Raw genomic sequence first — 21,485 nt, forward strand, 5'->3', positions numbered from 1 at the left:
GCTGAATAAAATAAGTGACGGTGGTAGTGAGTGGCAGTGTGCGGGGGTGGGTGTTGGTAGTAAATGCTGATTGATCACAAGGGTAGCACAGGCCCACCATCCTGTGGAAGACAGATGGTGGTAAATACTAGTGAGTAGCAGGAGATGGACTAGAATCCAGAAGATGGTGGGTGGGAGGTGACGGGTGAAGGACCAGGGAAGGTGGTGAAAGATACTCAATGGTGGTAGATGGCGAAGTGGGACATAGCAAGAGATGGCAGCAGGTGGCCTAAGGTGGCAGCGGATGAGTTGCAGTGACGGTGGACATCCTGGGCGGCGGGCAGCTCCTGCTATGCCCAGCCCTCTGCCCCTCCGGGGGCCTCTGCCACCCGCTCTGACGTTGCGGCCTGTTCCTTTGCAGACTCCATCGGGGGCCCCTTCCCTGTCCCGTCTCACCGATGCCACCACAAGCAGAAACACTGCCCTCCGGTGCCGCCCGGCGGGGGGCTCCCGGCCACGCCACTGCTCTTCCACCCACACACCAAGGGCTCCCAGATCCTCATGGACCTCAGCCACAAGGCCGTCAAGAGGCAGGCCAGTTTCTGCAATGCCATCACCTTCAGTAACCGCCCGGTCCTCATCTATGAGCAAGTCAGACTGAAGGTGGGCCCTCCCACTCCCTGCCCTCTGTGCCTCCCTGGACCTCGACCCTTCCCTCTCAGCACTGTCTTCTGTCCCGGCCACGACACCCTGCCCTTCTCTTGCCTCCGGGCCGTCCCTTCTGCTCTTCCTCATCCCTCCTCATGCTCTTCCCTCTTCCTCCTCCTTTCTCAACCTTCCCCGTGTGACAAAGAAGGACCCGGGGATGGGAGTGGCCATGGGGGCCACAAGCTGTCACTGGACAGTGGGAAGGCTCCTAGAGGAGGGGAAGGAGGACAGCTGGGCGGTGTGGCTCCCCGTAGGGGTCTGCCAACAGGGGCACACTCCCTCCCCTGGGGCCCTTGGCAGTGGCCGGGAGGCCGGCGGGCCGGGGTGCTGTCTGAGGCCATCTCCTCCGCCCAGATCACCAAGAAGCAGTGCTGCTGGAGCGGGGCGTTGCGCCTGGGCTTCACAAGCAAGGACCCGTCCCGCATCCACCCTGACTCGCTGCCCAAGTACGCCTGCCCCGACCTGGTGTCCCAGAGCGGCTTCTGGGCCAAGGCGCTGCCCGAGGAGTTTGCCAACGAGGGCAACATCATCGCTTTCTGGGTGGACAAGAAGGGCCGCGTGTTCTACCGCATCAACGACTCAGCTGCCATGCTCTTCTTCAACGGGGTCCGCACGGCCGACCCGCTCTGGGCCCTGGTGGACGTCTACGGCCTCACGCGGGGCGTCCAGCTGCTGGGTGAGTGCCCGCTCCCCGTGCCCCTTCGGTGCAGGACACGCCTCCGGGTGCCGAGGTGTGACGCTGCTCCATCCCATCACGCACGGGGACCCCTCTCCTGCTGGCAGGGCCCCGGGGCCTAGAGGGCACTGGGAGAGCTCAGGGAGCCTTCGTGTGCCCTGCAGAGTGCTCCCGTCCTTTGGACTCACAGCTGGGGTGAGGGGCACCTGGGTGGGATTTCTGCCCTCCAGGGCCCCTCAGGTTGTGCCTTTGAGCAGCACACAACCTTCATCATAAACGGCAGCCTCAAAGACCCCCGCTCCCAGGAAGTAATGAATATTAACCTCCGTAACCATAGTGTAATGAGCACTTACCTTGAGCCGGGCACTTCATTATTGCCGTTCTCACAGCATCCCTGGGAGGCAGATTCTGTTAGTGGGCCCCCGGGAGGCAAGACTCGAGCTCAGGGAGGTTGAGTCATTGGCCCCAGGAGACGCGGCAGGTGAGGCGTGGAGCCAGCACTAAGTCCCAAGTGAGCCCCTGGCCCCTGGGCTCTGCAGCCCCCCAGGAAGTCCAACCCCACCCTGGTGCTTCTTGCAGGGATGTGGGTGAAAGGGATAAGGCGGGGGGGAGGGCAGAAGGCACTAGGGTGGCTAAGACTTTTCTGGCTGCTCCTGGGTGCCCAGGGTGAGTGAGGCTGCTTCAGGGGGTGAGCGGGCACACATCCCGTGGGAGGCAAGGAGGAGCCAGGCTTTCTCAGGAGGGCACACATGGATCCTCAAATGCCAGCGCTGCAAGGGGCCTTGGAGAGTCTCAGGCTTCCTGAGTTGGTGGCTGAGTTGGGACTAGAATCCAGGTCACCTGACTCCCAGTCCGGGATGGCTCTCACCTTGCTCACTCGTGCACGTGTTGGCAAGTGCACGTGCATGTGCGTACGTAGACTCTGGGTACAAATCAGTTCACGGGCAAAGTGGCTGTGTTGCCAGGCAGAGCCTGCATTAGCCTCAGCTTTCCCATCTATAAAATGGGCTGTTGGGAAGAGGAAGTTAAGTTAAAGAGGCTGTGAGCAGAGTGCCCAGCACAGTCCTGGGTATCCAGTCAGTGCTCAGCCCGTGCTTGCTCTTTCCACTTCCCGTCCCTGCCCCCGTCTCCCTGCAGAGAAAAATGCCACGGAGGTGGTTGGAAACACTTTTTTTTTTTTTCACTTTTTTTCCTTTCTGGCTTCAGAGCCTAGAAACAGTGAAGCTCTTTTCAAAACACCTTTATTTCAGTAAAAAAGACAGTGAACGTAAAAACAAGTAATTGTCAGAAGCCTTTCTGTGGAGTTCCAAACATCAGGAGGCTGTTTGTATTAATTAATAGTTTGGGAACTTTCTGTTTTTTCAACTCAGTAAAGTGTTTCTACATTCACATGGACAAGTTAAGAGCCCAAAAGCAGGCTCCTCTAAGTCTTCGTGAGTGGAGAAGGGAGCCGAGGCCACCCAAGGATAATTCCCTTTGTGAAATGGGTGCACTTGCAGGGAAGGGCCTCGACCTCCCAGCAAAGGAAGGGCAGTGGTTATGCCCCTGGGCTACAGAGTCAGAGTGACCCAGGTGGGATTCCTGGCCTCATCCTGTACTAGCTGTGGGACTTCAGTTTCCTCATCTGTAAAATAAGGGTAGGTAATAATAAACAACTGTTCCCAGGGTTCTTTTAGAAGAACTCTGCTTAAAGAGCAGAGTTACGTGAAGCAGTTACGTGACTAATGACTGTCAGTCATCCACACCCATCCTGGAGAGGGTAAAGCTTAAGCCCAGGTTCAAGTGAATACCTGCCTGCTGCTCTGATATCCTTAGGGCCTCACACTTCAAGGCCCTGGAGTCCCAAAGCCTGAGGTTGCACTCCAGCCTGGACACTTCTGTCTGGGCCTCAGTCTTCTCGTCTGAAAGAGTGTGGGACTACTAGGGCTTGACCCAGGGCTGGGCCAATGGTGGGAGACAGAAGTGTCTCCACTCTTGAAAAAGGTTATAGTCTTATTGGGAGGGGGCTGGGTAAAGGCAGTGGGGGCAGCATTCTTGCTTTCCCCTCTCCTAGCAACGAATGCCTTTTCCTACAGTCCCCCCGAAATCGCATTCTGGCATTAAGGCCCAGCTTGCAAGCCACCTCCTGCTGGAGGCGAAGCCTTCTGGAGCTGAGTTCTCTTCTCCGTTTCTTGGGTTCCACCACATGGTGTCTGTGCTTCTCTCCGCCCTGAGGCATTGGCTGAGCCTTGGCCCATCCATATGTCTTGCACAAGACAGGGAGGACTTTGAGGGTGAATCTGTTCTTACCCCCCTGGATTTCTCTCCAGAGTGGAATCTTGTGTCTGGCGTGGGGAGGACACCAAGCATTATTTGGGGGGTTGGGAAGGGAGAGTGGTGGGAAGGTTAACTTGTTAGATGAAGGATAGACCCAGCTTTGCTCTCATAGACAGCGCTAGCCTCACTGAGAAATTAGACAAAGCAAACCCTCCAGACACAATCACAGTCTCCAAGAGAAGACCGTAAATTGTTTAATGCTGTAGTCAGAGGATCCTTTCCATCTGCCGAGATGGTTCCCATCCAGCTATCTCATTTAATTGCTCAGCAGCTGGCCTCGGACAGAATGTTTTTCTTTCATCCCCATTTGTCAGGGAGAAAATTGAGACCCACGGAAGGCTTGGCTTGCCCGCGTAGGGCTGTGGCAGAGCTGGGATTTGAACAGGGTGTTCTGATGCCCAAAGCAGTACCTTCCCCAATAAACCTCCAGCAGGTTTAAGTATGGAGGGAGGCAGGAAATTGAGAGGAGGCTGAGGTCAGTGAGGGAGGATGGAGTCCAGGAGTACTTCTTGGAAAAGAGGGCTTAGGCTGGGCCTACAAATTCTAGGAGGGTCCGGGGAGGAGGTGGTGATGGGGACATGCGAGGTGAGATGGGGTTTCCAAACCTCAGGGGCCTAGGGAAGGCCCCACCCTCGGTCACAGCCCAGATGGCCTCACCTGGCCTGGCCCTGGTACCCCTCTTGGACCATAAATGGGTTTTCCCGCAGTATTTTCACTTGCTTCCGGATTTCCCAGCAGGCTCCTCTCTGTACATTGGACAAAGCCGAGGGCCCAGCAGATTCCTGTCCTAGCTATAAATCACCATAATCCCTGGGTGTTTTCAAACACTGATTATAGCCCCTGAATTCAATTAGCAGATGAAAATATCTCTTTGTTTTGTTCTTCCTAAAGCGATTTCTTTTTTGTGTAAAAACAAAAGAAATCCACCCAAGATGTCTTCAGAGGTAGGCACACTGCTCTACACCATCATTCTGTGGCGTCCCCTCTGGGATTGCCCATTGCCTCATATAGTCCCAGGGTCAGCCTCCTTCCCTTTCCTCCCGTCTTCCCACCCCAGCAACCCCGCCCCCCCCGCCGCCGCCCTGATCCCTTCACTGCCTGTGGCTTTCCTTGCTCTCCCTTCTAAGCCATCTTGGCTTTGAGTTTCTCCTTCCCCTGAAGAAGTCACTCTCTGCCTTGGTAGCTCTGAGGACGGGCTTGTCTTTCTCGAGGTGGTTGCCTCCCAGACCAGTGTCTCATCTGCAGGGACTTCCTGCTAGGTCTGCCCCCTCCCTTTCTGCCTCTCTCTGGGACCTGTGGCCAAAACCCTCCAAACCCCACCTGGCCCATATCTGCTCTTCGGATCACAGATATCCTGGGGTACTTGGCACCTAGCAGATATGCAAGTCAGGCCACGGACACGTTGGCTGTCTCTCCGGACAGAGTGGAGGTAGGGGGTGGCGTCTCTTCCTGAAGTGATACCACCAAGGGGGTGCCCCATCCCAACCCCCTCTGCCCTAACATAACGAGGCCCGCTGGTGCCCCCACCATGACCCCTGCAGGCCTGCTTCAAGCCTTCGAGGCACCCCCGACATGCTGGAGTTCAGGAGATTGCCTCTTTCCTCAGGGTGTCCCGGCCAAGCCTGGGCTGGTATTTCCAAGAATAACAGCTTCCTACCTCCAGAAAGAAGGACCTGTGAGCAAGCAAATAAACACAAGTTTTATGGGGTGATTAATGCTTGGAGAGATAAGCTCCTATCCCAATTCTTCAGGGTCTCCCTGCTCCTCTCAGAAACGTTGGCTCACAAAGAGCAGCTGTGGGTCCTGGCAGAAAGCTGGTGAGCCAAGACCCCACTTGTAGGGTGCTCCTGATACCCCTCTGTGCCCACCGCAGCCCAGGTACAATGAGGGGGTGGGGGGAGACACATGACTTGAAAACCCAGTGCCTCTCTTTGAAGAGTGTTTATTTTGGGGGACACACCATATAACTGCTCTGAGATGATCCAATTCTGCAATGAAGTGTGGCTGGAGAGTAGAGCCATGTGTTGGGGGCGGTACAGCTGGGGAGCGATCCAGGATTTCCTATAAGAGAGGTTTCAAGTCAGGAACCAGAGAAGCTGAAATGCACAGACTGGTTGGGGAGGAACAGTTTAGGTCGGACAGGAGGGGTATGCATGGTCACAGAGGTGGGGAATTAGATTAGCATCATCAGTCAGGGAACAGAACCTTCAGGGAGCGAGTGAAGAGAAGAGGTGTAGGTGACCTGTGGAGAAGGGGTGTGCACAGGCGGGGCTATGTGCATGCATCGCAGGGGAGAGAGCCGTGAAAGTAGAAAGTTTCTGGCAGCTACCTTGCTGTCAATGTCTTTCAAAAGGAGAAAAGGTGGCCGAGATAGAAGAGGGCCAGTCCAAATTCTCCCAGCTAGTCAGAAGCCAGGCTGGCCCTGGAATTCAGCTCTCCCAGGCGGAGCTGGGCATAAGGTCAGTGTGAGAAGACATTGCCACATCAAAATGGTAGTGGCTGAACTCAGGAGGGCATTAAGGGGGCACTCAGGGTGGGGTCCCAAGGGCTCATGGCATTCTGCTTCACCCAACCTGTGCACATGTGCCCCAGTCCTGGTAAGAGACCTGCCTTCTGAGGACAGAGATCTATAGAGACTCTCAGGGAGGGTAGCTTTCTGAGGGCCAGGCTGCTCCTGGACCACTTGCTAGGCTGGTGAGTCAGCCTGGCTTCCCTGCAATGAGAAGCCTGGGCCTCTCTGGAGATAAGGCCCTGGGGTAGGTCTCCCATACAGGGTGTGCCTCAGCTTGGCGGCACAAAGGGTGTGAGCCATCCTGGCTAGCGGAGGACCACACTGCCATCTGGGGCTTCCGTTTCCTAGGCTAAACCAATATTTACCTTCAGCTATGGCTGCCAGGGGCTGAGAGGCAAATATTAGTCTAAGGAACCTGAGCGAAGCTCTGGGGATGGGGGAAAGAGCTAAGGATGCTGATGGCGATTTCTTCTTCTCTGACAGTTTTCTTTTCTTTTTGATTTAAACAAAATTTTGTTGTTTCTCCTGCTTCAGAGACTCTTCCTGGCGCTTCCTTTCTGCTCATCCCAAATTCTGCTAATCATAATCACGGTCCAACTCCAAACCCTCCCCTCCACCAGGAAACCTTCCCTGACCTCCCCTGTTCCTATGAACCTTCCTCTTCCTGACCACCTGAAGGCACATGAAGGTCTAAATGGTATCAGCAGTTCTGCATCATGTATTGTCCTGGTCTTTAAGAAGAGAGCATAAGTCTTTTATATATGTTATAAAGAAAGTTATTTTTAAAAAAAATTTTTTAACATTTATTTATTATTGAGAGACAGAGCATGAGCAGGGACGGGGGGTGGGGGCAGAGAGAGGAGGAGACACAGAATCCAAAGCAGGCTCCAGGCTCCGAGCTGTCAGCACAGAGCCCGACACGGGGCTCGAACTCACAAACCGCGAGATCATGACCTGAGCCGAAGTCGGATGCTCAACCGACTGAGCCACCCAGGCGCCCCAAAGAAAGTTATTATTGTACTCGTTTTGCAGATAAGGAAAACAGTCTCAGAGAGGTCTGATAACTTGCTTACAGTCACACAGCTTGGAAGAAGTGGGACTTGGGCCCAGGAGCATGGGCTGCATTACTTCCTAGCTTCTCTAACTATGAGTTCACCTGGTCCCCTGTGAAGTCTGGATACCTCCCAAGGGTGGGGTGTTGGCCCTCCCATGTCTTCCAGGATAGTTTAGGAGAGCTCAGGGGGTTAGGGATCAGCTGTACATGTTGGGTATTGAGAGTTCACGAGAGCCCCAGCAGGGTTGGCTGGGGAAGTGAGGGTGCCCCGCATCCTGATTCAGCAGTGTCTGCCTCATAGTTCCGTGAAGGCTCCTGACGGCTTCATCTGGTTCTGTTGTTTACAGAGCACTCTGGTGGTTTGGGGTTTTTTTGTTTTTGTTTTTTGTTTTTTGTTTTCACCAGAATGAATATATATAAAGTGCAACCTTATACGATGGGCAATATTAGATTGTAATATCCAGAAATGGCAGTTTCATATTTTCTGCCTAGTATCTCTTTGGTCCAAAATATAGTTTTGGGGAGCTTGAAGAGACCTAGGGGTCCGGGGTGGGGTGTGTGTAGTAGAGGAGCTGGGGCCTTGCAGTACTGGGGACAAAGCCCTCATTTCAGAAGCAGGAGACCTGATTGAATCAAGACTTGACGTGGCCACTCACTAGCTTTCAGCAAGCCTTCCAGCTTCTCTGTGCCACAACTGTCCCATCTGGACATAATTATATATGTGCCATTTACCTCAGAGAGTCTGAGGCTGATGAATATGTAAAAGTGTTTACATATATAGCAAGGGCTATTGTTTTTAGGTTGAAAAGGAATACTTAATTTAAAAATACCACCAAAGAGACAACCCCCCAAGTCCTCTCATTACAAGAGGAGGCCTTAAAATCAAGTCCCTGTATCTGGGTGAAATTCAAACCATTCTATCTAAATTGTTTCTTGGAACAAGACCTTTGGTTCTCTAGCTGGGTTCCTTGGAACGCTGGGGTTCCACAGAGGCATCTTTGAGGCGGCTGAGTTGGCAGGCTCTATGGCTTCTTCTTAGACTTCAACCAGAAATTTTGGTTTTGTTGGACAAAAGGATTCCACTGCTTAAAAAAAAAAAAAAAAAGTTTGAGAACCATTAGACCAGATGAGTCTGAGAATCTATATGTCTACGATCCTCTGGCCTGAAGATTCTATAAAGCTTAGAATCTGTGACTCCAAATGTTTCTGGGACATTCTACCCTTCCCTCCATGGGCCTCGAAAAGTATTTGTTCGTCTAGCTTTTGTGTGGTTGGGTTTATCTGGAGAGGGTGGAGGCGGGTGTGGGTTTCGGGGCACTGTCCAGAGGGGTGGAGAAACCCCTTACCCGTCCAACCCATGTACCCGCCCTCCGGGCTCCTTCCCCTGCCCCATGCCAGATGCTGACCAGCAAGAGGATGTTTATGGAGACAGTAAATGGGCTGGCAGCACCTTCTAAACAGGGGCCGGCAGATACCCGCCAGCCGGCTGGCTGCGGCAGGCCGACCCATGGTTAAAGATTATCCAGTGCTCCGGATGTGAGAATCTAAACAAACAAGACTCTGGGGCTGATGGCAGGCCCTGCTTCAAAGGAGCCCCTTGCCTGCCCCGGAGGGCCCCTGCACCAGTGCCCAGGCCCTGCTTTGGTTGCCCTGCACTGGCTGGCAACATGTGGGAGGGCCCGGTGGGTCTCTGGCCAGAGCTGGCCCCGGAATCCTCAGCCTGGCCCCTCCTCTCCTCCTCTCCCTTCCTTTCGCCCCGCTGGCCCTGCTCAGGCTGTTCTCCAGGCATTTACTAGAACAGTTTTCCCACTGAGTGCCTCTCACTTCTGTCAGTCCAAACTCTCTTGTCCTTCAGGGTCCAGGTCAAATCTTGTTTCTTCTGAGATGCTGTCTCTGGCTCACTGTGAGACAGGAAGGGGACCTCAGCCTCGACTAGAGAGCATTATCCTAAAAGGAATATTTATCCTAAAGAAGAGAAGGCTCAGAGAGGGTGCAAGGAGTGGCTATAGGACACATAGGGATCCGTGCAAGGAGAGCTTTTCTAACAGTTACGGTTGTTCAAAGACAGGGGACAGATAGCCTTGGGATGTGGTGAGCTTCTTGTCCCCGGGGCCATTCTAGTCAAGGCTGGGTGAGAACTTGGCAGGGAGAGGTGGATTTCCTCTGGAGACACTGAGAATTTTGTAACAAAATTATATTCACATATTTTCATGCCTCCAAGCTTTGATCCTCCCACAGCCTACTGGCTCCCTGGGGCCCATGTCCTGGCTTCTCCTTCTGTCTCTACCACTGCCTGGGGCTGGGCACACAGTGTGTCAGTGAGTGGGTGACCTGAGTGCCACCTTGACGGGGAGGAAACCCCCTGTCCTGGCCTCACTGCCCTTGCAGGGCCGGTGATTTCTGCTCTGGCCCAAAGTATTTGCAGGACCACCGCTAGGCACCAGATTAGGCAGGAGCTGAAGACAGACAAGCTCCTTCCTGAAAGACGGGATGCGGAGAGGGGAGCCAGCTTAACAGCTTCTCCGGTGGCCTGGAGCCTCCCCTCCTCCTGTCATAAATACCTCCAAAGTGGGCAGCCATGTGTCCCGCGCGTGGATTACATAACTTGTTGCTTCCAAATGGGCCACGCTGCTGCTTGGGGTTACAGGTAGCCCATCTGGTTTTTCCAAGCTGTAACCCTGGGCGGAGGCTGGTCCCAGGGTGCTCTCCCTGGCTTTTGCGGCCAGGACCCTCCCCTGGCCTCTGACTAGATGTCAGTCCAGTCAGCTCTGACCTTTGCCGTCCCTTGTGCAGAGGGTGCCTGATCAGCTCCTCTATTTCCAGTGTCATCTATTTCAGGGTCCGGCACAGCTGGGCACACTGAGGGGATGGCTATTTTGGAGCTTGCTGGCTGCCTGCAGCCACTCCTGACCCCGAGGGGCAGCTGAGCCGGGAGAGGAGACATACTTGGGCTGGGCACTGGCCCCGGGGATTCCATTTTTAGCTGTTTCCCAGCATCTCTGATACCTTTTCTCCCTGCTCCTCCAAGATCTCAGGCAAAGCCATAGGGGTCATTTCCTGTCCCTTCTCCTCCCCATCCCCCCCAACTGTTTCTCCTTCCTTCTCTTCTTTCTCCTCTAATGTCCACTTTGTACCTTCTCCTTTCTGGGCTTTAGTCAGTGATGTCATTCATGACCTTATATATAGTCCTATATCTATCTATCTATCTATCTATCTATCTATCTATCTATCTATCTATCTATCTATCTGAAGTCCTACCTTAAGGCTCAGAAAGTTAATTGCCTAAGTGCAGGTGGACCTAACTTTGGTTGACACAACTCAACCTGAGTAAGTACTAGTACCTGAGGTTATCAAGTACGGGGGCTTCCCGCTCTACCTCTGATCCCTGCAACAACAGCACAAGGCAGGTATTATTACCCTTGTTCTCTAGGTGAGTGATCTGAGGCTGGGAAGAAAGTTGCTTCCTTACTGGCCACCGTTCAAGTGCTGGATTGGACCGTTAAACCCAGGCCTGTGTCACCCCAAAGCCCATGCACTTTCTTCTGAGCCTTGGGGCATGGAAATGATAATAACAGTGGTTCGTGTTTACCTAGCGATTATTATGTGCCAGGTACTCTACTAGGTAGAGTAGGGTACTACTTACCTCCTGCATTTCAACTTCACAGCATCCCTTCTGAGGGGAGTATTAGAATACAGATTTTATACACGTCAGTACATGCTGATTTTACACATGGAGAGGCCCAGAGAGGTTAAGCTTTTGGTCTATGGCCAGAAAATGGCAGAGCCAGGATTTGAACCCAGGCTGATGACTTCAAAATCCTTACTTTGCTCCTATCCTGCCTACCAGTTCATGGATTTTGGCTGCTAAAGCATCTGAGATACTGTCAGGTTGCACTATTAGACATATAGTGTAAATATCAAGGGAGGTGATGGCCACACTGTGCCTTGAGCTGGTCAGGGAACATCTGGAGGCTGGTTCTGTTCATCGTCTAAGAGGTGGGAAGGTGTGCAGTGTGTCTGAGTATTCCCAGAGGAGAGTCCTTTTCTCTTCGGGACTGCCCCAGAGATAGCATTGGCACAGAAGCTGAGAGAAGTTAAGTAAATTAATCCAGGATCCTTGGATACAGGAGGGTAGATGTCAGTTTAAGAGAAGGAAACACTTTCTTAGAGTAGCTCAACAATGGCATAGGTTGCCTGGGAGGCCCAGGAGTGGGCATATTCAAGTACAGAAGGACTCCTGAAGGGGCAGAGCTCAGGATAGCTCGCATCCAGCCCCATTCAGAAATCTGTACTGAGAGTCTGCCCAGCTCCATGGCTCTGGGCTGAGTGTTCTGAGTGTGTGTGGGTTGGGGTAGGGAGAGGAGTGTCGGGGTGCATATGTGTGTGGGCTCCTGTGACAGTCTTATTCCTGTAGGCTCTGGCTGAGAATCTGAGCCTTTTGTTGTTTAGTCACCCTGCTGTCCCTGTCCCTTCCTCTCCATCTCCAACCCTGGAGTCCTCTAGGGCCAGTGCTGGAATCCCTGAGGGGTCGGAAGCAGGGGCTGTTCCCAGGGGTCCAGGTCAGCCCACAGCCTGTCCCAGGTCCACACTACTGTCTCTCAGGCCTCCCCCTCCTGTTTGAGCCTCCTTGCCTCTGCCTCTCTGCAGCCCCCAGCCTCTCTGCACCATCGCTGTCACAGAGTCAATTCCCTGGAATAATCACATTTTCCGGTCGGCTCCCTCCTTCTTGCCAGGCACGATGCTGGGAAATCCCAACCAGCCAGGCCCCAAGAGGCTACTCCAGAGAGGCAGGGGACTTGAGGGGGGAGGGCCCAGCAGCTTCTCCTTGCCCAGGCCCAAACGAGGCTGTTTCTGGAAAGGGTGATGGGGGCTGGGGGAGAACAAAAACAAGGAGGCTTTGGAGACCGTTTCTAGATTCAGCTGGAGCTGAATTCTGACCTCAGCTGCCCACACCAGTCCAGTCCCTCAAGCTTTGCTCCCACACCGAGCACCCCAGCCATCCTTACCCAGGTCCTGGAGAGAAAGCACAGATTCTCGCTTTGGGAGGTTCAGAGGAAAGGCTCTCAGGGAGGGATTGGCCCATGCTGTGGTCTACAGTGGCACTAGCCAAATTTGGGGACTTTGACTCCCACAGAAGGGGTTCAATAAACACGGAGGGGTCCTGAAAGCAAAGAATGTGGTATCAGGAGTTGGACAGACCTTGCTTCAATTTCAGATCTGCCACCTGGTGGCTGTCACATCACATCTCTGAGTTTTATCTCCATAATGGGAACACTTCCACGGGATGTTTTAAGGATGAAATGTAGGGGTAATTCATCGTGCATGATGACTTTTATTATAAATGATGGGACTCCATAGAGCAGGACATAATACAGCCATTAAAAAAATATGGTGTTGGAAACATGGTTATTGGCATGGAAAGGTGTTTAGGACACAGTAAGTGGAAAAGCTAGTTTTGAAAAGGAAATCTGTATATAGCAGGGTTCTTAGCCTGGAGTCCATGCCCATGGATGGCTTTATGGGATTCACAGATGCCCTGGAATTATCCACAGACTTTAGGAAGAATGTGCATTTTTCTGAGGTGATAGGTGAAAGTTATCACATTTTCAAAGGGATTTGTTACCCATAAAAGGTTAAAAACTACTAGAGTTGATATAGCGTGATTCAATTTTTGTATTAAAGAAGTAACTGAAGAATATATTGGGGGGAGAAAAGCTGGGAGGTCCTCATCCAAATGTTAAGAGTATTTTTCTCTGGATGGTGGGCTGAGAGGTGGTAATTTTTTCTTTTTGCTGAACTGTCTTTTCTACAAAAGACAGTGTGTCTTACTTGTATGATTAAAAAGAGAAAGGGGTTGATTTCCCCTTTGAAAGTAAGTCCCTTTCAAAAGGAAACCTGGATACATTTACTTAAGTTCTCTCAGCCTGTGTCCTTCTGCGGCAATGCTAAGCTCAAAAGGTAATTGTTAGGATAAGCTGAGACAATTTATGCAGAGGGGTTCTGGGGAAGGGGGATCCCCCTGACCTTCCAGAAGGGTAGGACGTCAACAGTGCATTCAACAGACATTTACTGCTTGTCATCTGAAGTGCTCAGCGCAGTTCTAAATGCTGGGGATCCAAAGGGAGGGCCTGGGAGTTAATAGTAAAAACTTTTATAAGCGCGCCATTTAGAATGTTTTTCTTCCTTCTAGCCTTGATCCTTTGCTTAAACAAACAGATGTCCTGCAGGACTTTGTTTCCCGATTCCTTAGCCTAGGTCCGAAGCCGTTCCCGTGCCGCTAACAACGCGGTCGGTATTTCGCGGTGCATGCTGGAAAGGCTGGCGGGAGGAGGCGCGCAGGCGACGGTGGCTGGCCCCGAGCGGCCCGCCTGACGGTCACCCTGTCTCTCCCCCTCCCCGGCCGCAGACAGCGAGCTGGTGCTCCCGGACTGCCTGCGGCCCCGCTCCTTCACCGCCCTGCGGCGGCCGTCGCTGCGGCGCGACGCCGACGAGGCGCGCCTCTCCGTGAGCCTGTGCGACCTCAACGTGCCGGGCGCCGAGGGCGACGAGGCCGCGCCGGCCGCCGGCTGCCCCATCCCGCAGAACTCGCTCAACTCGCAGCACAGTCGCGCGCTGCCCGCGCAGCTCGACGGCGACCTTCGCTTCCACGCGCTGCGCGCCGGCGCGCACGTCCGGATCCTAGACGAGCAGACGGTGGCGCGCCTGGAGCACGGGCGCGACGAGCGCGCGCTCGTCTTCACCAGCCGGCCTGTGCGCGTGGCCGAGACCATCTTCGTCAAGGTCACGCGCTCGGGCGGCGCGCGGCCCGGCGCGCTCTCCTTCGGCGTCACCACGTGCGACCCCGGCACGCTGCGGCCCGCAGACCTGCCCTTCAGCCCCGAGGCCCTCGTGGACCGCAAGGAATTCTGGGCCGTGTGCCGCGTGCCCGGGCCCCTGCACAGCGGCGACATCCTGGGCCTGGTGGTCAACGCCGACGGGGAGCTGCACCTCAGCCACAACGGCGCCGCGGCAGGCATGCAGCTGTGCGTGGATGCCTCGCAGCCGCTCTGGATGCTCTTCGGCCTGCACGGGGCCGTTACGCAGATCCGCATCCTCGGTGAGTGCCTCCCCTGACGGCCCCTCCAACACACCCGGCACCGTGCCTTTCCTGGAGGACGGGCCCATCCGGGTAGGCGGAGAGAACAGAGGGCCAGTCCGCCCCGCCCCACCGCTTTACGCGCGTCCCAGGCACAGAAATGAGTCCTGGGTGGGACTCCATCTGCTAGGCCCTTGTCCTCAAATCTCACCAGAGGCATCCTGGGGGCGGGGAGAAAAGTGTGGATCACTGAGTTTCTCAGAATCTGATTAACCTGTGTCCCCATAGATGCATAAACGGCCCAGAAACACACGTCTCAGTGGCCACTTAAAGATGACAAAAAAATTTTCCACCAGCAATTAACTTATTGAGGCTGTTTCCATTTCTCCAAAATGGGAATAAAAGTCTCTGCCTCATAAGGATGGTTGTGTGTCTAGGTAAGAAAAAGAGTGATGTGTTGGTAGCCAGGTGTCTGTGCAGGGTGGTGCCTGGATTGGGAGCCTATGGGGAATCTGAGAATAGGGCCTTGGAAGAAATGGGGTTGCAGAGGTCTGGGCGTTTCATTCCTGGCTTTGAATGGACAGAGTCTAAATGGACTGGTGGATGTAGACTCGTGAGAGTCCTGTTTCTCAGAGTGTTCTGTGGGATAGGCGTCTGTTGAAAATGGGTCCTTGGGTGAAAAAATTAGGAAAACACTGAGTTGAGAAAAAGTGGAGGGTTCTTTATTGCAGAACTTCTCAGAGCCTTTATTTATTTTTTTAAGTTTACTTAGAGAATGGGGGCGGGGCACAGAGAGAGGGAGAGAGAATCCTAAGCAGGCTCTTAGCTGCCAGTGCAGAGCCGGATAAGAGGCTCGATTCCACAAACTGTGACATCATGACCTGAGCCAAAATCTAGAGTCAGACACCTGACTGAGCCACCCAGGCACTCCTCTCAGAACCTTTAATAGGCAATATGAATCTTTAAGGAGGAGGAAGAGGTAGTTATAGGGTACAGCTTTATCTAATTTGACCAGAAATCTTAACCACCCCCCCCCCCCACCTCCAAACCATCTCCAGGGACCTCTGTTTCCCCCAAGTGGGCAGGTATTTCATACATTGCAAGAGCTGGCCTGCTAATCAGTTGCGGTTGACTGGACTGGTTCCATTAGATTCACTAGCAGGACCTACTAAAGTGCAGATTTTTCAATCCCACCTGCAGATTTGATTGTGTACATCCTAGGCATCTGAATTCTTTTTTTAAGCAAGTTTGCTTAGATATATTTGGAGACCTCTGGGCTTCATAGCCCCAGCCTAGACCTCACCCCAGGAGGCTTTGTAGACAAGATAACGTGTGTATACGAGTGAAGGTGTATTATGCTCTAAAACTGATATGTCTGTGTATAGGCACACATGAGTGAGTACATGTGTATTTGTATGTATAATGCTGTTGGTGATTGTGAATGTGTTAGAGTTTGTGAAATCAGATAAAATAAGTGGGGATTTCCTACTCTGGAAAGAGGCCAAATGGAGTGAAAAATAAATTTGAAAAGGAATGAAAATAATGAGGTTGAAGTGCCAAGAAGTTATTAAGGGAAGATAAATCAGGAAAGAATGAAAAGACATCAGGCTGGATGAAAATACTTGAGGATGGAAGGAAGTTGGGGTGAAAACTCAGGATGGAATAAAAAGAAATCAGACTGGGGTACAGAAAAAATCAGGCTGAGGTAAAAGGTACTTGGCTACACTCACTGGGAGATACTGCTCCTCAGATGAAGGAAATTCCATAAGGGCAGGGTACTCTCTTACCTCAGCACCATCTAATAATAGATAAGTAGCTTTCCAATGAGACTTCTGTTCCCCAAAGAGGCTTACTAGACACAGGAGAAGCTTAAAAAAAAAAAAAAAATCAGGACTTAAATATCTCGAGAGGTAAGGGGGCTAAGGTGGGGGTTTAAGAATAATCTTCCAGATGTTTGCTAAACAATATATGCTAAAGATAGTGCTTCTGGGTGGTAGGAGAACTGGGCATCTCAGTCAGCAAATTGGTGTTTGGGGATCCTGATGGAACTGCAAGGAAAACCCAGTGACAATATGTGAAGGGTAACTACCTTACAGAGGTGTGCTCTGCTTTGTGAAAGGCTTAAGTGCACTAAGAATGGAGGGATATTTCCTTTATTTCAGAACTACAGCCGGTTTCATACTTAATGATGGAACGTGAGAAACATTCTCATTAAAGTCAGGAATATGATAGGGATGCCTTAGAGTATTGTTCTGAAAACGATAGCCAGTGCAATAAGGCAAGAAAAGCAAATAGGAGGTGTGACTTTATGAAAGAAGATGATAATTGACTAAAAGACTATTAACACTAAGAGAAACCCAATAAATGGATTGGGACATAAGAGACCAGGGGGCTCTCTTCCCATGAACGTGGGGCCAGACTGGGCCATGTTCCCACTGACTTGGTGTCCCCTTGTCCCCAGGGACAGCCCCCAACTCTCCAATGAGCCTGCCTGAGTCACCAGTGACCCCGGGCACAGGACAGTGGAGCGATGAGTGCACCATTTGCTATGGGCATGCAGTGGACACGGTCATCTGCACATGTGGCCACATGTGCCTCTGTTATGCCTGTGGCCTGTGCCTCAAGAAGGCTTTGCACGCCTGCTGCCCCATCTGCTGTCGCAGATATCTAGTGAATATTCTTAGATACAGTGACTGTTAAACAAGTTAGATAATAATAGAGAAGATCTCACTGAACATTTATGTATAGGGCAATATGTTAGAGCCTGTGGGAGAGTCACAGGTAAATACGATTTCCTGCTCTCAGGAAGCTCATAGTTCAACTGGGAAAACAAAGCTGCATTCCTGGGCAAAGAACAAATATCACCCCAGGCTGTGTGGTTTGGTCCCGTGTATGTGGTGTGTGTGGCGGGTCAGTGGTAAATAAAGTAATGTGGTTGGGGGAGGGGTGGTCAAAGCTCCCCAGAGGAGGAGATTTGAGGACAGCCCCGAGGGGCTCCCTGGACAGTCCGCTCTTTGGGGGCAGTGGCCCTGTCCATCTTGTTCTCAGTGTTATGTTTACACAGTTGATGGTGCCTGGTAGGACTTGTTGAAGGGACGAGCAAGGGAGGGCAGGAAGAGAAGAGGAAGGTGAGGAGAGCTGTTGAAGAGGGAGAGAAAGGAGGGAGGGAAGGAAGGAGAGCGAGTGTAGCACAGAACAAGCTTGGGAGATGGTGAAGGGAATTTCAAAGGTGCTTATGCAGAGGAGAAGGTGGGTGATATCTAGGGACAGTGACCGAGAGAACACAGGGCTTAGAAAGGGAGGGTCAGGCTATGACTGGAAGGGCCACACTAGGTGGGAGGAGGGGGACGTCATTGTCTGGGAAACCTTGAAGGTGAGGATGCATGGGAAGGGTGGAGGTGGGATTCTCAGCAGAGCTCTTGTTTCGAGACTGCTGATGTAGTAAGCTCAGAACAAGAAAGGGCCCCCAGATTTGTAGGTGGAACAGAGAGCTGGGGCAGGGTGCTGGGCTGGCTTGTGGAATCCTGCCCTGGCCCCGCCCAGTGGCTGGACTGTGTGGTCAGGCCGTGTCACCACTTTCTCTCCTGGGAACCCCCTGGAGGAGCGGAGACTTGAGCTCTCTCCCGGTAGGCCTCTCAGCGGCTAGTGAGCCCCTCTCTCCCCTTCCGCAGGCTCCACCATCCTGGCAGAGCGGAGCATCCCGTCACTCTCCTGCTCCCCTGCCTCCACGCCAACCTCGCCCAGCGCCCTGGGCAGCCGCCTCTCCGACCCCTTGCTCAGCACGTGCAGCTCTGGACCTCTGGGCAGCTCTGCTGGCGGTAAGTAGGCTGGCTACTCCGGTTCCGTGGTGTCCGTGCCAGACTCCCTGCCCCGAGACCCCTGGCCGAGGCGGGCATGCAGCCTCTGTGACAGAGTTGGGCCCTGGAGGAGCTGGAGATAGATAGGTCAGTGAACCCCCGTGGGGTGGTGATTTCTGGGGTGAATCCCTTCCTGTCCCCCAGCTGGACACCTTTCTCCAAAGCACTTTTGAGCACACAGGGAAGACCGAAGGTTAGCTCAGGAGGGGCCCGCCTTAAAAGATTCTGGGCCCCCTACCTTCCTCTATCCCTTCTTCTCTCACCACCTTATGGGCACCCTGGCCCTTGTCTAGTGCCCCCTAGTGCTCTGGAAGTGGGTTGTCAGGGTAAACAGGCAGATGCCTGTTGGGAGGTAAGAGACCAGGGGGCTCTCTCCCCATGAACGTGGGGCCAGACTGGGCTATGTTCCCACTGACTTGGTGTCCCCTTGTCCCCAGGGACAGCCCCCAACTCTCCAGTGAGCCTGCCTGAGTCACCAGTGACCCCGGGCACAGGACAGTGGAGCGATGAGTGCACCATTTGCTATGAACATGCAGTGGACACGGTCATCTACACATGTGGCCACATGTGCCTCTGCTATGCCTGTGGCCTGCGCCTCAAGAAGGCTTTGCACGCCTGCTGCCCCATCTGCCGTCGCCCCATCAAGGACATTATCAAGACCTACCGCAGCTCCTAGCCCGTCATGGCGCCCCACCCTGCACACCTGCCTCTCAGACTTCGACCCCACTCCAGCTGAGGGGCAAGCCAACAGGGCCCCTTCTCTTCGTACTTGTTTTGGAAACTCTTTCCTCTTCTCCATTAAACATGGGAAACTGAGGCCCTTAAAGGTTTGGGAAGAAAGAAGGTATGAGGCAGGGAGGTGAGGGGCAGGAGCAGATTCCCCAGCAGAGGGGAGGCGAGGAGTCCACTCTCTGTCTTCCCCTTCTCTGTAGCCAGCTCTTCCCTGTATGCTGAGGGGCTAAGTGGGGGTCTTGGCCTGTCCTAATCCTTTCCCATCTGGGGCAGATTGGTAGGAAGTCCTCTAGCCCATGTAAGAGTGAGAAAACGTATCCCTGCCTCCGGGCAGATGTGTCCCTGAGCTAGGGCATTCGGAGTATGGCCTGGACTTCAGTGTCCATTTGTTCTCTCAGCCAACTGCCCTTGGGCAGTGTATAATCTGCTCAACGGCAGCCCTAGGCAGGCAGCCCCTGAGCTGCTGCCTTCCTCTCGGAGCTGTACCCTTTTCCTTCCTGTCTTCCCTGGCCCTCAGGCCTGGCAACCAGGGGTAAGAAGGCCAGTGGATACCTCTCATCCTGGGCAGGCTGCAGCCTCCATGCTATGTCCCTTTCCCACTCACCCAGGATGGGTGGATGGACAGGCCACAGAAGGCTCCAGGTTCTGGGTCCCTGACCCTGTGCCCTGGCTGAGATGCAAAGGGCCCCTTCCTGGCCATAACCTTTCTGCCCCAGTCATCTCACCAGATGCTGCTGCCCAGGAACAGCCTCTCGGTGTGAGCGAGAGAGCAGAGGCTGTCCTCTGTCAGGCTAAGAACAGGTTTACATCTGCTGTGACTTGTCCTCCCAGATCTCAGTACTGTCCTGAGCCTGGCTGATACTCAAAGAGGCTGGAGCATCCCTAGGAGAGGCCAGGGCCCTGGATTAGGGGTGGGGGTGGGATCCCCTGGGGTAAAACCAGCCATTTTCCTTATTTATTTATTTATTTGGTTTGTAGGTTGTTTTTTTCTTTTTATGGGGGGGTTGGGGGAGTGAGTTGCTGTCCCCCGAGCCCTTCGAACTCCTAGAAATGCCCTGGTGTGTGGAGTGCCTGGTGAGAGCGCGCTGCAGAGGTAGTTATCATAGTTTTCCCCAGGCTCCAGCCCAAAGTCCATAGACAGCTCTGCTCACCATGAATTAGAACTCCAGAAAAAGGGGCTGAATTGGGAGGCCTCCCTTCAAATTGTGTCAAATTGTGTCCATTTTACAGAGACACAGACTGAGCTTAATGTCCTAGGGCTGGCGGATCACCCAGAGCCACAAAGTGCCCTTCCTCTCTGGGCTGCAACAGGGTTATCAAAGTTGGCTTGAATCCATCAGGAGGCCCAGGAGCTCCCCCTTCCATGAGGACGTCAAAAGTTCTGGGGAGGCTGAAGGAGGGGAGCCCAGCTTGGGCCAGGGAACAGGAGGCCTACTCATAGCAAGGGCAGGGAGGCCGTTCTTAGGCTAAGCCCCAGGAAAGATGAGAGAAGGGGCCAGGTCCTAGCACCTCTGGTTATTCTGATTCTGGAGTGAAGAAGGGTCCCCTACCCCTGCTCTTAGGCTGTAGTTCTCTCAGCCTTGCCTGCCCTACTCTGAGAGGCGATGGGCCGGGGCCCACTCTGAGGGCCTAGTCTCCCCCCAGCCTCCCAACCCTCTGTCCCCCTCCGATGGCTTTTTACATCCATCAGAGACTGCTGTTTCCCACGAATGGTGGAGTATGGGGTTCTAGACCTGACCACTGGGCAGCTGTGTGGCCCTGTCCAGGTTATAGCCCCTCAGCCTCAGCTGCCACCTCTGTAAAATGATTGAGGGGAGGGGGGAGAAGACTTTGTGTGTGACTCTTGGGAGTTCTCTGGTGAGGGGCTGCTATAGGGTGGTGGGTGGGACAGCACTGGGGGGTCAGAACCCCAGGCTGGGACTTTGCACCTCCCTTGCAGTGGGCCTCTAGGAAGTCATGGTTCCACTGGGTGTCTACTCCCCAGTCACTGACCCCGGAGACCCTTTCTGTGGGAGGAGGGTGGGGTAGGCCAGATGGTGGCCCCATCCAGTCTGGAGTCTCATCTCCAAGGCAAGGAAAGGTCTTAAGTGCAGGGGCTGTGTGGCCCGAGGTTTGGGGAGAGGAAGCCATCTGTACCACTGTCTCTGTTAGTGTTGGGATAGTTGCTGCCTCCTTTGTGAACTTGGGTCGCTGTGATTGTGAATAAAGGTGATTTCGTATCAGCCCGAGGGCTGTGCTGTGTGGAGGGCTGGGGAGGGAGGGAGAGTGGGGGTGAAGGGTCAGGTGTCCTGGATATGGAAGGGAGTCAAGAACCAGGGAAGACTCCCTGGAAATGGGGGACTGGAGCATGACTTGGAGTTGGACAGCAGGGGCCCAGCCTGCCAGGTGAACCTTGTAAGTTCAAAGGGAGAAGCCACTGCCCTTCGGTGGCCTCAAGTCCCTGGGCCTGTGAGGAGCAGTGTTTATTGGGGCAGGAGTAGTGGGAGTCCATGAGGTCTGCTCAGCTTTCTGGTAAGGCTGAGGTGGGCCCAAACCTGGCCCAAAACCCTTGTGGGGTGGCACTGCCACCTAGGGGC

At 53.5% G+C, this 21,485-nt stretch overlaps 1 protein-coding gene across 5 annotated transcripts in view; it reads left to right on the forward strand.

Annotated features, from left to right (window-relative positions):
- Positions 1-21,131, forward strand: part of NEURL1 (neuralized E3 ubiquitin protein ligase 1) — a 79,963-nt gene extending 58,832 nt beyond the window's left edge. For all 5 annotated transcript variants that reach the window (XM_086680783.1, XM_025918233.2, XM_086680782.1 and 2 more), the window contains 5 exons: positions 401-642; positions 1,042-1,363; positions 13,652-14,341; positions 17,992-18,138; positions 18,615-21,131. In XM_086680783.1, the coding sequence (XP_086536909.1) occupies positions 401-642; positions 1,042-1,363; positions 13,652-14,341; positions 17,992-18,138; positions 18,615-18,853 (1,640 nt within the window). In that variant the 3' untranslated portion in view covers positions 18,854-21,131. The remainder of the gene's footprint in view (positions 1-400; positions 643-1,041; positions 1,364-13,651; positions 14,342-17,991; positions 18,139-18,614) is intronic.
- Positions 21,132-21,485: the final 354 nt, after the last annotated feature.

This window comes from Puma concolor, chromosome D2, assembly GCF_028749965.1.
Source record: "Puma concolor isolate L17-30 chromosome D2, mPumCon1.1.hap2, whole genome shotgun sequence".
In the NCBI taxonomy this organism is placed as follows: Eukaryota; Metazoa; Chordata; class Mammalia; order Carnivora; family Felidae; genus Puma; species Puma concolor.